The following is a 14,949-nucleotide window of genomic DNA, read 5'->3' as shown; positions in this document are numbered from 1 at the left end:
GTGCCGTCCAATGAGAGCCAGCGGCCGGAGGGGCTGTCCGCGCACTCTGCCCGCAGCCCCACTCCGCGTCGCCGACCCCCTGACGCCGACCCCCTGACACCGCACCCCGCGCTCAGGCAGCGCGCCCCAGTCCCTGAGCTCAGTGCGGCGGCGGCGGCTTCCGGACGCCGCTCCCTGCGCCCCTGTCCGGGTCGCTGCACCCCGGTCCCCGGAGTCCAGGTGTTCCTAGATCCCCAGCCGTCGGCAAGCCTATGGCCCCCCAGGGGGGTGAGTAGGAACAGCCTGAGTACCCCCAGCCGGTGCCGCGTCCACGCCCCTCCGGGCCGCGCGGCGGGCGTCTCTGGAGAGCTATGCTGAGGCCGGGTGGTGCGGAGGAAGCCGCGCAGCTGTCCCCCCGGCGCCCCCGCGCCCCCGTCCCGGCGCCCGGACCCGCGGCTGCCGACGGCTCTCGGGCTTCGGCCCGCCTGAGTCTTGCCTGCCTGCCGCTCCTCCTGCTGCTGCTGCTGACGCTGCCGGCCCGCGTAGACTCGTCCTGGTGGTGAGTGTGGCTCTCAGGGTTTGGAGGGTGAGGCGCTGGGTCACAAACGCCGGAGGGAAAACACAGCTCCTGGCACCGGCTGCTCAGGAGACCAGGTTGTCGCTTCGACGGAGTTAGAGAGGTGCCGGGCTGGGCTGTCACTGGAGCTACTACGGGGTGGCGGGGACAGAGGTGGGGGAGATAGGAGAGCGCCGCGCCTTCCCGCCGCGATGAGGTGGGGGTGCTGGGTGTTTGGAATGAGGACGCCCTGTGGTCCAAGGCTTTCCAGGCCCCCATATGCTATGCCCCCTGTATTGCAGCTCAGTCCTTTTAGGGTAAAAGCTGCCTTCCGAGTTTATCTCCGCGTGGATTCAAGAAAGCAGTCGCCCATCTGGGGTCTTGGTTGTCCAGCAGAAACCCCTGATCGCCTAAGGCTGCCGCCCTGGGAAGTGGAGAAAGGGGCGGCTGGCGAGGGCGGACGAGTCTCTCCTCTCTGGTCTAGGCATTCGGTAACGCAGTAGGGCTCTCGTGAGGATGCAGCACCCAGAGCAAGGTTTAGACATGGAACCGTAGCAAAAACGCCCCCATCGACTCCCACAATTAAAACAAAACACTCGGGTTTTCATAATGTAGGCATTTGTCTTCAGCCTGTTTTAAGGACGTCACTTCAAACTTTGATGTCTCCATTCTGTCTTCTTTTTCTTCCCCAGTTGACTCTCTCTCTCCCCTTCAAGAACTAGAGGCTTCTGGAGTCCCCAAATATTGAGACCCTCTCCTTCGATTTACTGCAGGCCTTAAACTCCTGACACTTCACAAGAGGGTAGACACAGGCATTAAAAATCCACTGGCTGGCTGTTCTTCTCCGGCACCCTCCCCCACCCCCAAGCCCTGGATGGCACTCATCTTTTTCTTTCAGGAAGAGCTGCTCTCTCTCCTTCCCCACCTTCTGGGGCGCAGGGCAGCTGGGAGAGTGGAGAGTCATCTCATCTTTCCTCTTCACTCTCCCTAATCAAACTGGCCTCTAGGACTGGGCTGTTGCCCCTCTCTACCCATGCAGTGCCCCCCTTTCCTTATTCTGCCCTTCTCTAACCCGCCCTGACCCCACCACCACCTCCAAGTGTGGTCTCTTCTCACCTTGCACCCTGTTTTCTCCTCTTGACTTGGAATCCTGGCTGGAAGGGTGAGGGGTAGCTGGCTGAGGGGCCGGCAAGCTTGGGCCGCAGATTCCTATCATTTCAAGATGCATCTCTCACCATCTCCACCCCCATCCTACCCCCACCCCATTTTCCTGTTTCAGAAAAATCTCTCTTTTAGATCTTTTTTATCTCTGCAGTGTTGGGGAAGGCAAGGAGGGGAGTTCTGGATGGGGGAGCAGGGAGGCCCATATCTTACATCTGGCTTGAAGCATTCCTTTAGAAAGAGAAAGGGAAGAATAGGGCAAGAGGAATGAGCTTAAAGCCACCCTTTACCTTCAAGGGCTCAGTTTGGCCGGGGACTTGCATCTTCAGTGGCCCTGCAGGGAAAGGATGCAGTGACCACTGCACATCTTTATCCATCCCAGGTGGCAATTTGCTTTTAGGGACTCTTGATTGCTTCTTACCGGTTTGGGAGGCTGTTTTGGAGACCACTTGGTGTTTAGGTGAGAAAGTGTCTGGTAGTTTCAGCATCCTGGTAGTGGTCCCTAAAGACCCATTTGGGGTTCTTCCTAGTCCCCCTTCTCTCCCCTTGGCTACTCCCTCTCCCTTTTCTTTTCTCTACTAATCTCTCCCCCTCCCCCCACATGGTTCACATTAAAGATTTTGGAAAAACTCCTGGGTGGGAGAGCGAGCTCGGAAGGCAGGCGGAGATACAGAGGGATTCGGTGGTCCTGTGAAATGGAGGAGGGCAGCAGCAGGGCCAGGCTGCGGAGTGAGAGTAGAGGTTACTTTAGCCTCACACCTGTCATAGCTCCAGCCCAAGATGCTCGCCTCAGTGGGCACCACTTCTGGGATGAACTGGAAAGCTGCTTTCTAAAGGCAGGACAGGCCCCCAAGGGGATTATTTCTCTTTCCCTTAGGAAAAAAGCCGGCAAGATTGATATTCTGTACAACTCCTGGAAGAGATGCTGTTGACTGTGTGTGTGTCCATGTTCCACTCTGCAGCAGAAGGCCATCACTGTCACCAACTAACAGTCTGCTCTTCCCCACAGCCCTCCCCCACCCCTCCAGCACCACTCCTCTCTCCTGCCTTTAATTGCAGGAGGAAATGATGGTCTCTTCATAATCTATGACCAGCAGAACAAGAAACAGGGGGCTCCTGGCATGTGCTTCCCTATTCTATCTTGCATTCTGCAGGAGGCTGGATATAGGGAATCACAAGAGCAGGACCTTGTTCAAGGAATCACAAAGGGAAAGGAACAGACACCAGCATCATGACACCAGCATCACTGTTACCAACATTTAACAAGCCCTTACTAAGCTCCAGACACTATGGCTAAATACCTTATCAGCATCATCTTCAATCCACTGAATAATCCAGTGATGTAGATACTGTTTCCCCATTTCACACATGAAGAAAGTGAGGGAGAGGAGAGTGGTAAGAAACTCAAGTTCACATCGATTTGGGAGCCAGATGGGCGTATTCTTGGTTAAGCCCTGTGCTCCTCTCTTGCTCTTGGAATGGAAATGAGCTTGGATTTTGGAATCAGATGTCCTTGGTTCACCTGGTTCCTTTCTGACCAGCTCTGATGGACAGAGCTGGGCACTACCACTTACTCTCCCCGAACCTCATTTTCTTCACGTGTAAAATGGCTCTCTCTCTCTCTCTCTCGCTCTCTCTCTCTCGCTCTCTCTCTCTCGCTCTCTCGCTCTCTCTCTCTCATAGGATTTTTGTGTAGAAAAATGTTTTGTGAACTGTAAAAGTACCATATAAATGATGTTGTATTACGAGACTGAGGGAAGGTAATTAAGTTTTATCTTTGTATTCAAAGCCCTATTTGGGCTGGGCTGAACCATGTACACTAGGGGCTGTAAAAGAAAGGGAGAAAATAAGAGGATCCCTGGCCTCATTAAAAAGACACAAACATAAAACATCTGCCAATGGCTAGCCATGTCCACAAGGAGTAAAGCTATAATTAAAATGAAGTTTATGACTACCAGAGGGGAGAAGGGAGTTGGAAGTAAACTGGAGCAGTTAGGTGTTTATTCAACAAATTGTTAAGTACCTACTGTGTGCCAGACACTGTTCTAGATACTGGGGATACTGAACAAAAGAGACAAAAATCTCTGCCTTTATGGAGTAGTGCATCCAAATCACCAAGGGATGCTGGTAAAATGCAGATTCTGATTCAGCCTGCGATAGGGCCCAACATTCTGCACTTCTAACATCCCCAGGTGATGCAGATACTGCTGTTGTGGGGTATACTTTGAGTAGCAAGGGGCTTAGAGTATAGAGTAGGGTATGAGTCATTCTGTCAAAAGAAGGGATGTGAATTGGTCAAAAGCAGGTGAAGAGAACATTCTGGGGCAGGTAGCTGGGAAGGAAGTGAAAACTTCTGGAAGGGTTAACAGAGCTAAAGAGTCAGGGATATCGGCCCTTCTACCAGCCCATGAGCTGGAGGATGCCTTAAACATCTTTCTGCCCCTAACAGCTGAGCTGAGCTGAGTCCTTGCACATGGTAGACATTTTGCAGGCATGTGTTGAATTGAGAGGGGGACGGGCTAACCCTTAGGCTCAGTTTTGTTGGAGGTCCCCACAAGGGGATGACCACTGGTCAGCAGGCAAGTGCCCTGCTCTGCAGAATCTTGAAGCAGCTACTTAGTGGAGTGAGAGTGGTCATAGGAGAAACTTAATTATCTTCCCATCTTAGATACTGAACAGACGTTCCCACGCTCAGTGAGGATGTAACAAGAAGGACCAATGTGGGCTGCAGCAGAATGGATTTAAGTCAGACCACAGGAAGGACTTTTAGCCAGAGTTTGGCCTGCCTCACTCCAGACTGTCTCATGAGGGCTAGATTACTGGCCTCCCATGCCCATCCAACCCCCCTCTTCCCAAGACCCAGTAAAAAAAAAAAAAAAAAAAAAACACCCATTGCCTAAGGCAGTACTCCAGGCTGATCTGAGGAAGCAGAACGTGGTGAGACAGGGACGAGCTCCAACTCCAACGGTCTCGATTCTCCAAACAAAGCACCGCGGCAGTGGGTGTAACTCTGGGCTGTGCGTCAGGCAGCCCTTTCCGGCCTGGCCCAGACGGGGGTGTTTATTTTGTTTGTTCCTGGAAGCTGTTGCCCTGATGGACAGTGCTGGGGACGCTGATCCCATGGGATTTCTCAGTGATGGGTCAGCCTTCTTATCCCTCCCCGGGGACAGATGGGCCCCATCAGCCTTGCTGAGTTTCAGAAGAGGCAAGCATCAGCCCTCCTTGTGTTTGTTTGAGCTGGTGTCACCAGTGGTGATCCAGTCTGTGGGTGAGGGCTGGGTGTGTGAATTGGGGGGCAGGTCCATGGAGAGCCCAGAGAAGTTCGGCTTTTCTTCTTCACCCACTGGCCGCCCTCCCTTCTCCTCACCCACTTCTAGGCCCATTTGGGGGCCTTTACCAAACCATAGGCTCATTCACAGCCCAAACCAAATCTTTTCTGTCTGTAGCAGCAACTGCCTTCCTTGGCCCCCACCTGTTCAGGAAAGGGGAGAGAAGGCATCCTTTAACATGTTAGGACAGAAAAATAGAGAATTCTCATCAAATCGAGGAAGGTGCTGCTGGGTGTTAGAAAAGGGAGCGAGAAGTGGGTGAAAGGGCCAGACCTCATTTGATGGCCTTGTGGGGAGAAAAGATGATGGTGTCTTCCTGTCTTCTCTCTAAAATGGTCTTCCTCCGGCTTGTGGTGGTGTCCAGGGCTAAGAGTGTTTGGATGAAGAGAAGATAATTGCCTTGAGAAATTTAAGAATGACTCTAGCAACCCACCTATCTTTTACTAGCCCACTCCAAATGATCTTATAACTGTTCATATTGGGCAAATTGGGGATGGAATATGGTGAGTGTCACATTCTTGCTTTATCTTGGCTTTTGGCTTCCCACTACAATAGCTCTTTGTCCGTGCAGGTCCATGCAGGACATCCTGCTCTATAGGTTGTGGGGAAGGGGGGGATTTTGAAAGACCCAAGACTCATTAGTTAAGAAAGGCCATAGGGTCTAGAAATAAAGGGTATGGGGAGGAGAGTTGAGAGTGGGGTCTTCCTCCCCAGACCTCAGCATTAGGAATGAGGATTTTTAGTTAGATGAGTCTGACTAGGGCTATAAACATTACTCAGAATTGCCCACTATGTTTCTTCCCACTGGCCCCTCCCTGTCTCCATCCTTCTTCCCTCAAACCATGTCTTCATGGACCAGCCTTGCAGGATGTGTCGCTTACATGTGGGTGTAAGAGTGTTGTCTCAGACTCCAGTTTTGTTAGTTTATTTTTCCATGGGGCTCTTAAAGTTTATTAAATAAACAGGCAATGGGTTTATGTGACATGCCCATCACTTCTTGTGTACGTGACACATGCTTGGCCTGTGTTCTGGTAGTGTGTGTCACTTTGGCCTTTGGCTGGGGAACCGTTAATGGTGGGAGACCACTCAATTACTCTCTCTGCAACTGCATAACTATTTCTCCAGAACTTGTGGGAAACGGTTCTACCCATCAGGCTCAGGGAATGTGGGTTGGGGAAGGGGAGGGGTCCATACCAAGGTCTAAATGCCAAACCTTTCCCCTTCTATTCCTCTCCTAATGCAGAAAAAGGGCTGGGATGCTCTGACAGGGCCATTTCCACCTTGCAGGTACATCGGGGCACTGGGGGCCCGAGTGATCTGTGACAATATCCCTGGGCTGGTGAGCCGGCAGCGGCAGCTGTGCCAGCGTTACCCAGACATCATGCGCTCGGTGGGTGAGGGTGCCCGAGAATGGATCCGGGAGTGTCAGCACCAGTTCCGCCACCACCGTTGGAACTGCACCACCGTGGACCGGGACCACACTGTGTTTGGCCGTGTCATGCTCAGAAGTAGGGGCCTCTTCCACCTTGCCTAGCTCCTTCCGTTCTATGCGTGGGGTGGTAAGTGGGTGGGGTAGGTGTAAGCCCCTCTCCCTTCTCCTACACACTACCTCATAATAAGAGGAACAGGGTAGGCAGAGCCCAGGACAGTTGGGAACAGACCCTTCGTACCTTAGATATGTAGCCAGGAGCCCCTCTAAGTCCCAGTGTTCTGGATGATGGGACAAAGGAACCACATTCCCAAGCACCTCCATCTTTCTTCCTCGCTTTCCTGTGGGTTTCCATGCGCCATCAGGCTGAGGACTAGGTATGCCTGCTCTGTTCTTATCACCACCATCACTACCCTCACGCCAACACTCCCAACTCTACAGTAATGGGAGCAAGGGAGAAACAGAAAGGTGATATGTAAATATTTGGAGAGTCAGCAGCTTGGCCCCAGCTCAGCAAAAAAGCTAAGCAGAGCTAGACAATAAACTAGGAGAAAGGGAATGAGATGAGAATCTAGAGGTGTCAGGGGGACAGGAGTGATGATTCATCAATCCCTAAGCAGGCGCTGGTGGTGGCAGGGAGGGAAGGAGGAAGTAGCCTATTTCTCCAACAGGCTGACCTCTGGGCTGGGGTCTCCATTGTAGAGGAACTGTCCAGCAGAGTGGGCCTGAAAAGGCCTGTAATGTGGACTAAGGCAGGCTTAACTGAGTCAGAGGTGGCACTCAGTGGGAGGAGATGATTCACCCTGAAACTTTTCAATGGATGGACCCAGGAAGTTTGGAAGGAGGCAAGAGTACAGGTCAGCCCAAAAGGTCAGCTGTGCAAAGAAGTGGATAGAGAGAAGTGAGGGCTAGGGGAAGGGGTCAAATACTCTGGGGAATGCTCTTGGAAGGAAAAGGCAATTTGAATAAAGGGGGTGCATGGGGTTGCTCTGGGAAAGAAAAAGAGGAGAGATTTCACGGTTGGAGGCTAAGTGGGCCTCTTTCCCGAAACGCACTTCTGCCTTTCTCTCTGTAGGTAGCCGGGAAGCAGCATTTGTGTACGCCATCTCATCAGCAGGGGTGGTCCATGCTATTACTCGTGCCTGCAGCCAGGGTGAACTGAGTGTGTGCAGCTGTGACCCCTACACCCGTGGCCGACACCATGACCAACGTGGGGACTTTGACTGGGGTGGCTGCAGTGATAATATCCACTATGGTGTTCGCTTTGCCAAGGCCTTTGTGGATGCCAAGGAGAAGAGGCTTAAGGATGCCCGAGCTCTCATGAACTTACATAACAACCGCTGTGGTCGCACGGTCAGTACCCATGTCTGTGCATGTGCATTCATATTTTCCAGGGGTGACCCATATATGTGATCTCGGACTAAATGTGAAGGTGGAAGTGGTGAAGGCTTCTGGGTCACTTCCAAAGGCCCTAACCCCTGGGACAGGAGCAATAAATGCAAGGGAGCTTGGGAATGCTTAGGTTCAGCCAGGTGCAAAACAGTGTTCACATAGGTGGAAAGCAGGGGAAGGTGGGAAAAAGAAGGGAAATAATTTTTTGAGAAGGAAAAAAACTGCCTCCATAAAGACTGTTCTAGTCAGTTCACTGGTATTTGGGCACCTCCTCTGTGCCCAGTCCTGTGCTGGAAAATGACATGCTACAAAAGTAGAAGGCATGGTACCTTGAACTCTAAAACGTGAAAACTAGAGAATGTACCAGCATACTGTAATCATGAACAGAATCCTATGGCTCTGAAGTTCAAACGGCCTGTCATAAAAAGGAAAGCACTGTTGGTCCAAGAAGGTTTTCTGGAAGAAGAGGTCCTTGAATTTGATCGAGAAGAATGAGGGGGAGCTTATGGGGGAGAGAACAACCAGTGGCTCCACTAGCTAGCCAGCACCAGGTCCAGCAGACGTCAGGGCACTCACATTTTAGTCCTAGGGATGACTGAAAAGTGCCCTGACTGGCTGCCTCTCCCTTCTCTGCCTCTCCACCTCCCAGGCTGTGCGGCGGTTTCTGAAGCTGGAGTGTAAGTGCCATGGCGTGAGTGGCTCCTGTACTCTGCGCACCTGCTGGCGTGCACTCTCAGACTTCCGCCGCACAGGTGATTACCTACGGCGGCGCTATGATGGGGCTGTGCAGGTGACGGCTACCCAGGATGGCGCTAACTTCACAGCAGCCCGCCAAGGCTATCGCCGTGCCACCCGGACTGACCTTGTCTACTTTGACAACTCCCCAGACTACTGTGTCTTGGACAAGGCTGCAGGTGAGTAAGGAAAGCGTGTAGGGACATGGAGTCCCAGTTCTTAGTGCTGGCATCCTTGAGTAGTCAAGGTCTGTTCAGCCTTAGGAGTTAGGGAGGGGACGCTCTGGCAGGAGTCAGTCTCTTCCTGACATGAAAACCTTGTAATGAGATTGATGATACATGCCTCAGTTCACCAGGCACAGTGCAGCCCAAGCAGAGAGGAGGTCTGTAAGATACACAGGAGTGATAGATTCTACTCAGTGAATCTTAAATGAGTCACCCATTCTCAGTACTGAGCAATGTGTGGGCTACATAGAAGCATAAGATGCAGCCCTAAGTCTTTGGCTCTTTAAAATCTAGCTAAGAGATGTAATGTAACAGGTAGACAAATGCAACTGCAAAAAAGAGATGATTGGAGAAATCAAGAGAAGCTGATTTGAAAAAGTGGAATGTAAGCTGGTTCTTGAAGTGTGAGGATTATATGGATGGCTAGAGAGAACAGGCAGATAATTGTCTACACATAAGCCGAGTGGTAAGTGAGAAAGTACAGGATCTGTTCTAGGAACAGAGAGATTAATCTGACTGAGTGAAGGTTTCGGGTAAGGGAGATTACAGGTGGAAAGATAGGTTGAGATCAGACCATGAATAACCTTGAAAGGTTTTATCCAGCATGCTGCCATTGAAGATTCTAAAATGGAGTTAGGGAAGCAAAGAAAGAGGCGATAATTACCAAAGGCAACCACTGGCAGAAGGCAGCAAATAGTTATTTTTCAGTCTGTTCCAGATATTTGTGGTGGAATTCCTGGGGATGCGGGAAGGTGATATGGTATTCCCCCAAAAGAGTGGAAGTTACCATCCTGGCTCATATTTCAGGTTAAACTAGATAGGTTAAACTAGGAACAACATGCCATGTAACAGAACTGCTCTTCCCCTGGTTACTGTCATGGGCTCTCAGGCTCTTCTCTGCAGACCCAGCGGTCAGGACTTAGGTGAGGTGGAGCCAAAAACCTCAGCTGTCTTCAGTACTGTTTGTTTTCACCCATCACTGTCGTTCCTGGAGTGTCAAGTGGTTCAGAGCAAAACTGGGCACAGAAACAGGGTGGAGCTCCACCCAAGTAACAGAGAAAGTAGTCTGTGTACTTTGAAGGAAGGGTGCTGGGAGAGAAAAGGTTGAGAGCCCTGATTCGCCTAGTGATTTCCTGCCTCTAGGTTGTGTTTTCTTCCCATGTGTTACAATCGAGAGGGCCATTCTCCAAATGCCTGGAAATAATTCCCTAACCTCTGACGTGTACACCTAAGCTACAATGCCTAAAATGCACCTTCGGGGAAGGATCTTTGGAGTTAGGAGGGAGGATGACCCATGTGTGTTGGTTTTTCTCAGAGGCATAAAATTAGGTCTCATAAAGCCCAAAGTGGGGCCTGGAATTCAAAAGATCCAAGTCATCCCAGAAGGGAGTATGGAGCCAGGAATTCCCTCCGAAGTACTGACCAATTGAACTTTCTGTGATGATAGAAATGTTTTACATCTGTGCTCTCTAATATGGTAGCCACTTAGCTACATGTGATTATCAAGTACTTGAAATATAGCTAGTATGACTGAGGAACTAAGTTTTAAAATTTATTTAATTTTAACTATGTAAAATCTAAATGACCTAGTGGCTGCTACACTGGATGACTAGTGGCTGCTACACTGGATGACTCGGCTCCAGGGTGAAGAGGCTTCTGGTGCACAGGAAGGACTTAGGAGCCAGCCCCTGGAGTCAGACAGAATAACATATATAGAAGACCTAGTTAGCCCACACTCTAGAGTGTATATTCCCATCACTAAAAAAAATTTGAGCATGTACCTCCAATATGTGAATATTTATTTCTAAATTATATCTATGTTCCACTGTTCTAATATATACATTATAAAACATAATATAAAATACTTTAAATAGATGAGATTAAAAAACAAATATAGAAGTTCTAGCATTTTCTTCCCATATCCCAGTGAATATGGAGACTATTGCTGTAGAAACCCCCCATCTTGAACCCCTAGGCTTGTCACTTTCCCATCTCTGGGAAAGGGTTGGAGTAGATTCCATCTACGATCCATTCCATCCAGGATTCTATGACTGTATGATCTGTTGGCAGCATCTCCTTTGCTGAAATCAGTCAGAACGAGGTCCTGCACATTATCTGTGCAGAAGGTTAACATGGTTCCTACCCTTCAAGAGTTCCCACTGTGAGAGGCAAGGCAAGGGATATTCTTTAGGAATTCCTCAGGGATATGCCTCCAGTCAGTCATACTAATCCGTTCACCTCCTCAGTTGACCAGAGATTATAGATAGAACACAAAAATCCATTGGGTTAGATGCTATCATTATGCCTATTTTCATATGACAAAATTAAAGCCCAGAGGGAGTAACTAACTTGCTAAATCACACAGTAAGAAGTGGCAGAACCTAGGGATTTAAACCTAGATACTGTGACGTCAGACCCAAGCTTTTCAATTTCATACGCTACTACTTCCCTACATAGTACAACTTAATAAAATATAAACTAAGGAACAAAATACTAACAAATGGTATCAGGATTAGAGTTGTGGCAAGACTTCTTGGAAAAAATAAATTATAGGTAAGTTATTTTTTTAAACATTTTTATTACAGAAAAATTCAAACATTAAGTAGAGAGTCCTCACCTAGCTTTAAGGCAATGTTTTGAAGGGGATATGAGATGAGTATTGGCAGGGAGGGCACTGCAGGTAAAGTCAGTGGTCTTTGGGGAGCCTTGATGGTGGGAAGAAATAAGCCTGGTGCAGAGAGCTATGAGGGAGATGATCATTTTGGCTAGTGGGTGTATTTTCAGGAAAAGAGATTCTTTATGGTTTCTTCATGAGGATGTGGGTAAGGGAATGCAGAGCAGCTGAAGTAGGAGGTAACTTGGTTCTCTCTCTCTCTCTCTTCCCCAACCCAGGTTCCCTCGGAACTGCAGGCCGTGTCTGCAGCAAGACATCTAAAGGGACAGATGGCTGTGAAATCATGTGCTGTGGCCGAGGCTATGACACAACTCGAGTCACCCGTGTCACCCAGTGTGAGTGCAAATTCCACTGGTGCTGTGCTGTGCGATGCAAGGAGTGCAGAAATACTGTGGACATCCATACTTGCAAGGCCCCTAAGAAGGCAGAGTGGCTGGACCAGACCTGAACGTATAAATACCTCACTCATCCCTCCACTTCAAACCTCCTGACTCAGAAGCACAAGATCTTCGCATGCACGCCTTCCTCCACCCTCAACCCTGGGCAGCTCTAGCTTCTATTTAAGGACTTGGAGAGTAATCAGAGGGACTCTGGTGTCCTGACTCTGATTCCTTAGCCCTGGGAGGTTGACAGGGGATGTAAGAATCTGAGCAGCTCCCGGACTACCCCCTCTGGAGGTTAGAAGGGAGAGTGGAAGAGGTGTAGGGGTCTTCAGAGTGGTATGAGTTGCACTAAAGCATGTGGTCAAGGCTCATTTTTCCTGTCCCTTGCACTGGCTTCCTGACACTTATTGTGTGTGCAAGAGGAAAGGTACCTGGAGAGAGCTTCTTTTTCTTCCTACCTGGCTGACGGTAGATGAGACATAGATGAAACCACGTATCTCCTCCCCGGGACAGTTTGAGCATACTGCCTGGTACTGCCCGCTCCCCAACCCACCCCCCAACAAAAACAAAACAACAACAAAAAAAAAACTTCTTAAGCTACGACCTTCTTTCATTATTGAGAGTTAGACAAGAGTTAACCATAGTGGACGAGGTTCCATTCATAGGCTCATATGTTTATAAACTGCTGTGTTTGTAGGGGAAAACATTATATAACTATACAAACATACATTTTCTTCCAATCTGTACTTTCCATCTATATCAGACAGCGCTGCCTTTTTTGCTCATTTGTTGCTTGTTCAAATTGAGTGGCATGGAGTGGTACCCATGCCTAACAGATCATTAGAATACCCTGGGACATTCCTGAGAAAGAATAATTTAGTAAATCTGCCTAGGCCTTGGGATTTTATTTTTTAAAATTTCCATGCATTATTCTAGGTCAGCCAGGATTCGGAAACACTGAGAAAGGTAAACAATTCATGGAGGGTGGGAGAGGGCACCAGTCCTGATCTTAAGGGCCCATATGAGGCATCAGTGTATACGAGGCAGGTAGAAATTTCTGACTCTGGTGATTTTTAGGAGGGGATCCTAGCCTTTGAAGCTGGGAGCAGAGACCACGGGCTACAGAAGAAGGAGAGCTAGGGCTTTGGGCCAAAGTGGTAAACAGCTTAGAAAGTAGCCTTTCCCCATTTATTCAACAAATCTTTACTAGCTCTCCAAGTCCTGGTGATTATTGTTCACTCCATGTTTAGCTTAAATAAGGGAGCTCTTTCTTTGCTACTACCCACTGCCTAACAAAGCCTGCAGTGGTGGAGTCTCCAGAGAGAGCAGACTCAGTAAGCTAGAGGGCAGGACACGGAGTCCCCAAAACTGTGATGTCCTATTTTTATGTGACTTGGAACAGTGGTTATCTCTTGCCTGTTGATATTTTTTAAAAGAGTGATATAGAAATTTGCAGTTATGACAGATGTGGGTTGAAATCACAGCTGTTTTTGATATTTTAAACAAAGTACCCAAATTCTCTGAGCCTCTATCTTCTCATCTGTAAAATGAGGGTACTAACCTATCTCAGATATTGAGTTTTAATTATGCCCCAAACTCCAGCCAACAGACACTCTTACCAAAGCCCCTACAGGTCTAGCCCATCATGACTTATCTCAGAACCTTCAATTCAGGACTATACAATATTGACAGCAGGGTATAGATCAAGGGGCTTATACAAGGGATTCTGAATATAGCTCCCCCCTTCCCAAGTTCCTTCCCAACGTCCCCTGGGGTCCTCACATGTTTGTGGAGCAGCTTCACTCTGCACAGGCAGCAGAAGGGAGCCACAGCTCGGGGCCATGGGGGCAGATTTATTTGGATGATAGGACTAATATTTGTGTAACCTGCTGAGACCTGTGTGGGAGAGTTTGGGGTGGTTTTTCTTTCGGCGAGGGGGTTTGCTCCAATTTCACATCCATTAACACAAAACATGAGCTTGTCAGGGCCCTTGTGGTCTGCGGTGAGGGGATTCCTGTGGAGAAACGGGACTGAGTGAGTCAGGCCAGGGGAATGTCTTCCTTACAGAGTGGAGGCCACTGGATAACTGATGAGCCAATGGTGGGATTAAGGAGGGGAAAACAGGAGGGGAAGAGAAGGGCTTCTGACATCTTGAGCTGGGATTAAGAGGAGGAAAAGCCCTAGGGTAGTGGGAAGGTAAGAGGGTCATAGTCTGAACTCAAGAACAGAGTTGAATGAATTTACAAAAGGGTGCCGTCTTGTGTGCTGGGCTGCCAGGAAGAGCCTTAGGTCCCACTTAGCCCCTGCTCTCACAAGAACATCCAGGTTACCATGTAAATGATAGGCCTTCCATGGGAAATCAACCCAAGTTAAATCTACCTGTGCTCCATTATCTATTCTTTTCAGTTCTTACCCTGTGGAAGGAAGTGGGCCTCTTCTGGCATCTCATACTGCTCTGTGCTTTCCCCTGAGCTCCAAATTCTAATTCACAAAGACCCAAGTTTTACATTTTCCTATAAATGGTTAAGAGAAGAGCAAGCTGTTCCGAGAGTGAGACGTTTGAAAAGAGAAGTGAATAGGGAGAGAAAAGAGGTCCATGGAAGCCGCACTACAGGAGCTATGTGGCCCCAAGAAGGAATGATGGCCAATTTTTCCTCTTATTCCTTAGCTTGCCTCTACATTCCGAATGGCTTTAGACAACTGGCGTCCATTCTGCGCTATACAAACAAACTAATTTATTTGGAACAGGCAGCAAAATGAGAACTTTATTTGGTGTAATCGGGGCTCCATTTAGTTCTGCTGCTACACACTAGAGCTCTATCCCTCAGATCAGCAGTCTCTTAGCCCCTCTCCTCTCTTCCAGTCCTTCCTAATGGTCCTCATTTCTTTTAACTTTTAATATTTAGGTATAATGCAGGCAGAAAGTGCTACTTGGATACAAAGAACATAAAAGACATTATCTTTCTCCTTTAAAGATCTTAGAATCTTTTGGAGAAGACACATGACTGAAGTTCCTCAGCTGCACAGCCTGAAGCCAGTTTCTCTCATGTAAAAGTAAGGATGCCAGCCTTAACCTCGCCCTGCAGA

At 48.9% G+C, this 14,949-nt stretch overlaps 2 protein-coding genes across 10 annotated transcripts in view; one reads left to right on the top strand and one right to left on the bottom strand.

Moving 5' to 3' along the window:
- Nucleotides 1-6: 6 nt before the first annotated feature.
- Nucleotides 7-13,386, top strand: WNT2B (Wnt family member 2B). Of its 3 annotated transcripts, XM_011367145.2 has the most exons (6): nucleotides 398-538; nucleotides 2,574-2,664; nucleotides 6,313-6,533; nucleotides 7,530-7,807; nucleotides 8,496-8,760; nucleotides 11,698-13,386. In XM_011367145.2, the coding sequence occupies exons 3-6, from the start codon at nucleotides 6,407-6,409 to the stop codon at nucleotides 11,925-11,927; spliced, it is 900 nt and encodes a 299-aa protein (XP_011365447.1). In that variant the 5' UTR covers nucleotides 398-538; nucleotides 2,574-2,664; nucleotides 6,313-6,406; the 3' UTR covers nucleotides 11,928-13,386. The 3 variants fall into 3 exon arrangements, with proteins under 3 accessions (XP_011365428.1, XP_011365447.1, XP_011365438.1); XM_011367126.2 differs by lacking the exon at nucleotides 2,574-2,664 and having other exon boundaries at nucleotides 7-538; XM_011367136.2 differs by lacking the exons at nucleotides 398-538; nucleotides 2,574-2,664 and adding an exon at nucleotides 2,673-3,091.
- ST7L (suppression of tumorigenicity 7 like) overlaps nucleotides 4,613-14,949 on the bottom strand; it is an 88,388-nt gene continuing 78,051 nt past the window's right edge. For 3 of the 7 annotated variants that reach the window (XM_023535746.1, XM_023535736.1, XM_023535757.1), the window contains one exon: nucleotides 9,265-10,493. In XM_023535746.1, the coding sequence (XP_023391514.1) occupies nucleotides 10,425-10,493 (69 nt within the window). In that variant the 3' untranslated portion in view covers nucleotides 9,265-10,424. Of the gene's footprint in view, nucleotides 5,392-9,264; nucleotides 10,494-14,949 lie in introns of those variants that run through there. The other 4 variants (XM_023535740.1, XM_023535748.1, XM_023535751.1 and 1 more) reach the window with 4 other exon arrangements.

This window comes from Pteropus vampyrus, unplaced genomic scaffold, assembly GCF_000151845.1.
Source record: "Pteropus vampyrus isolate Shadow unplaced genomic scaffold, Pvam_2.0 Scaffold6, whole genome shotgun sequence".
Lineage (NCBI taxonomy): Eukaryota > Metazoa > Chordata > Mammalia > Chiroptera > Pteropodidae > Pteropus > Pteropus vampyrus.
This window is presented reverse-complemented; position numbering and strand designations above follow the sequence as displayed.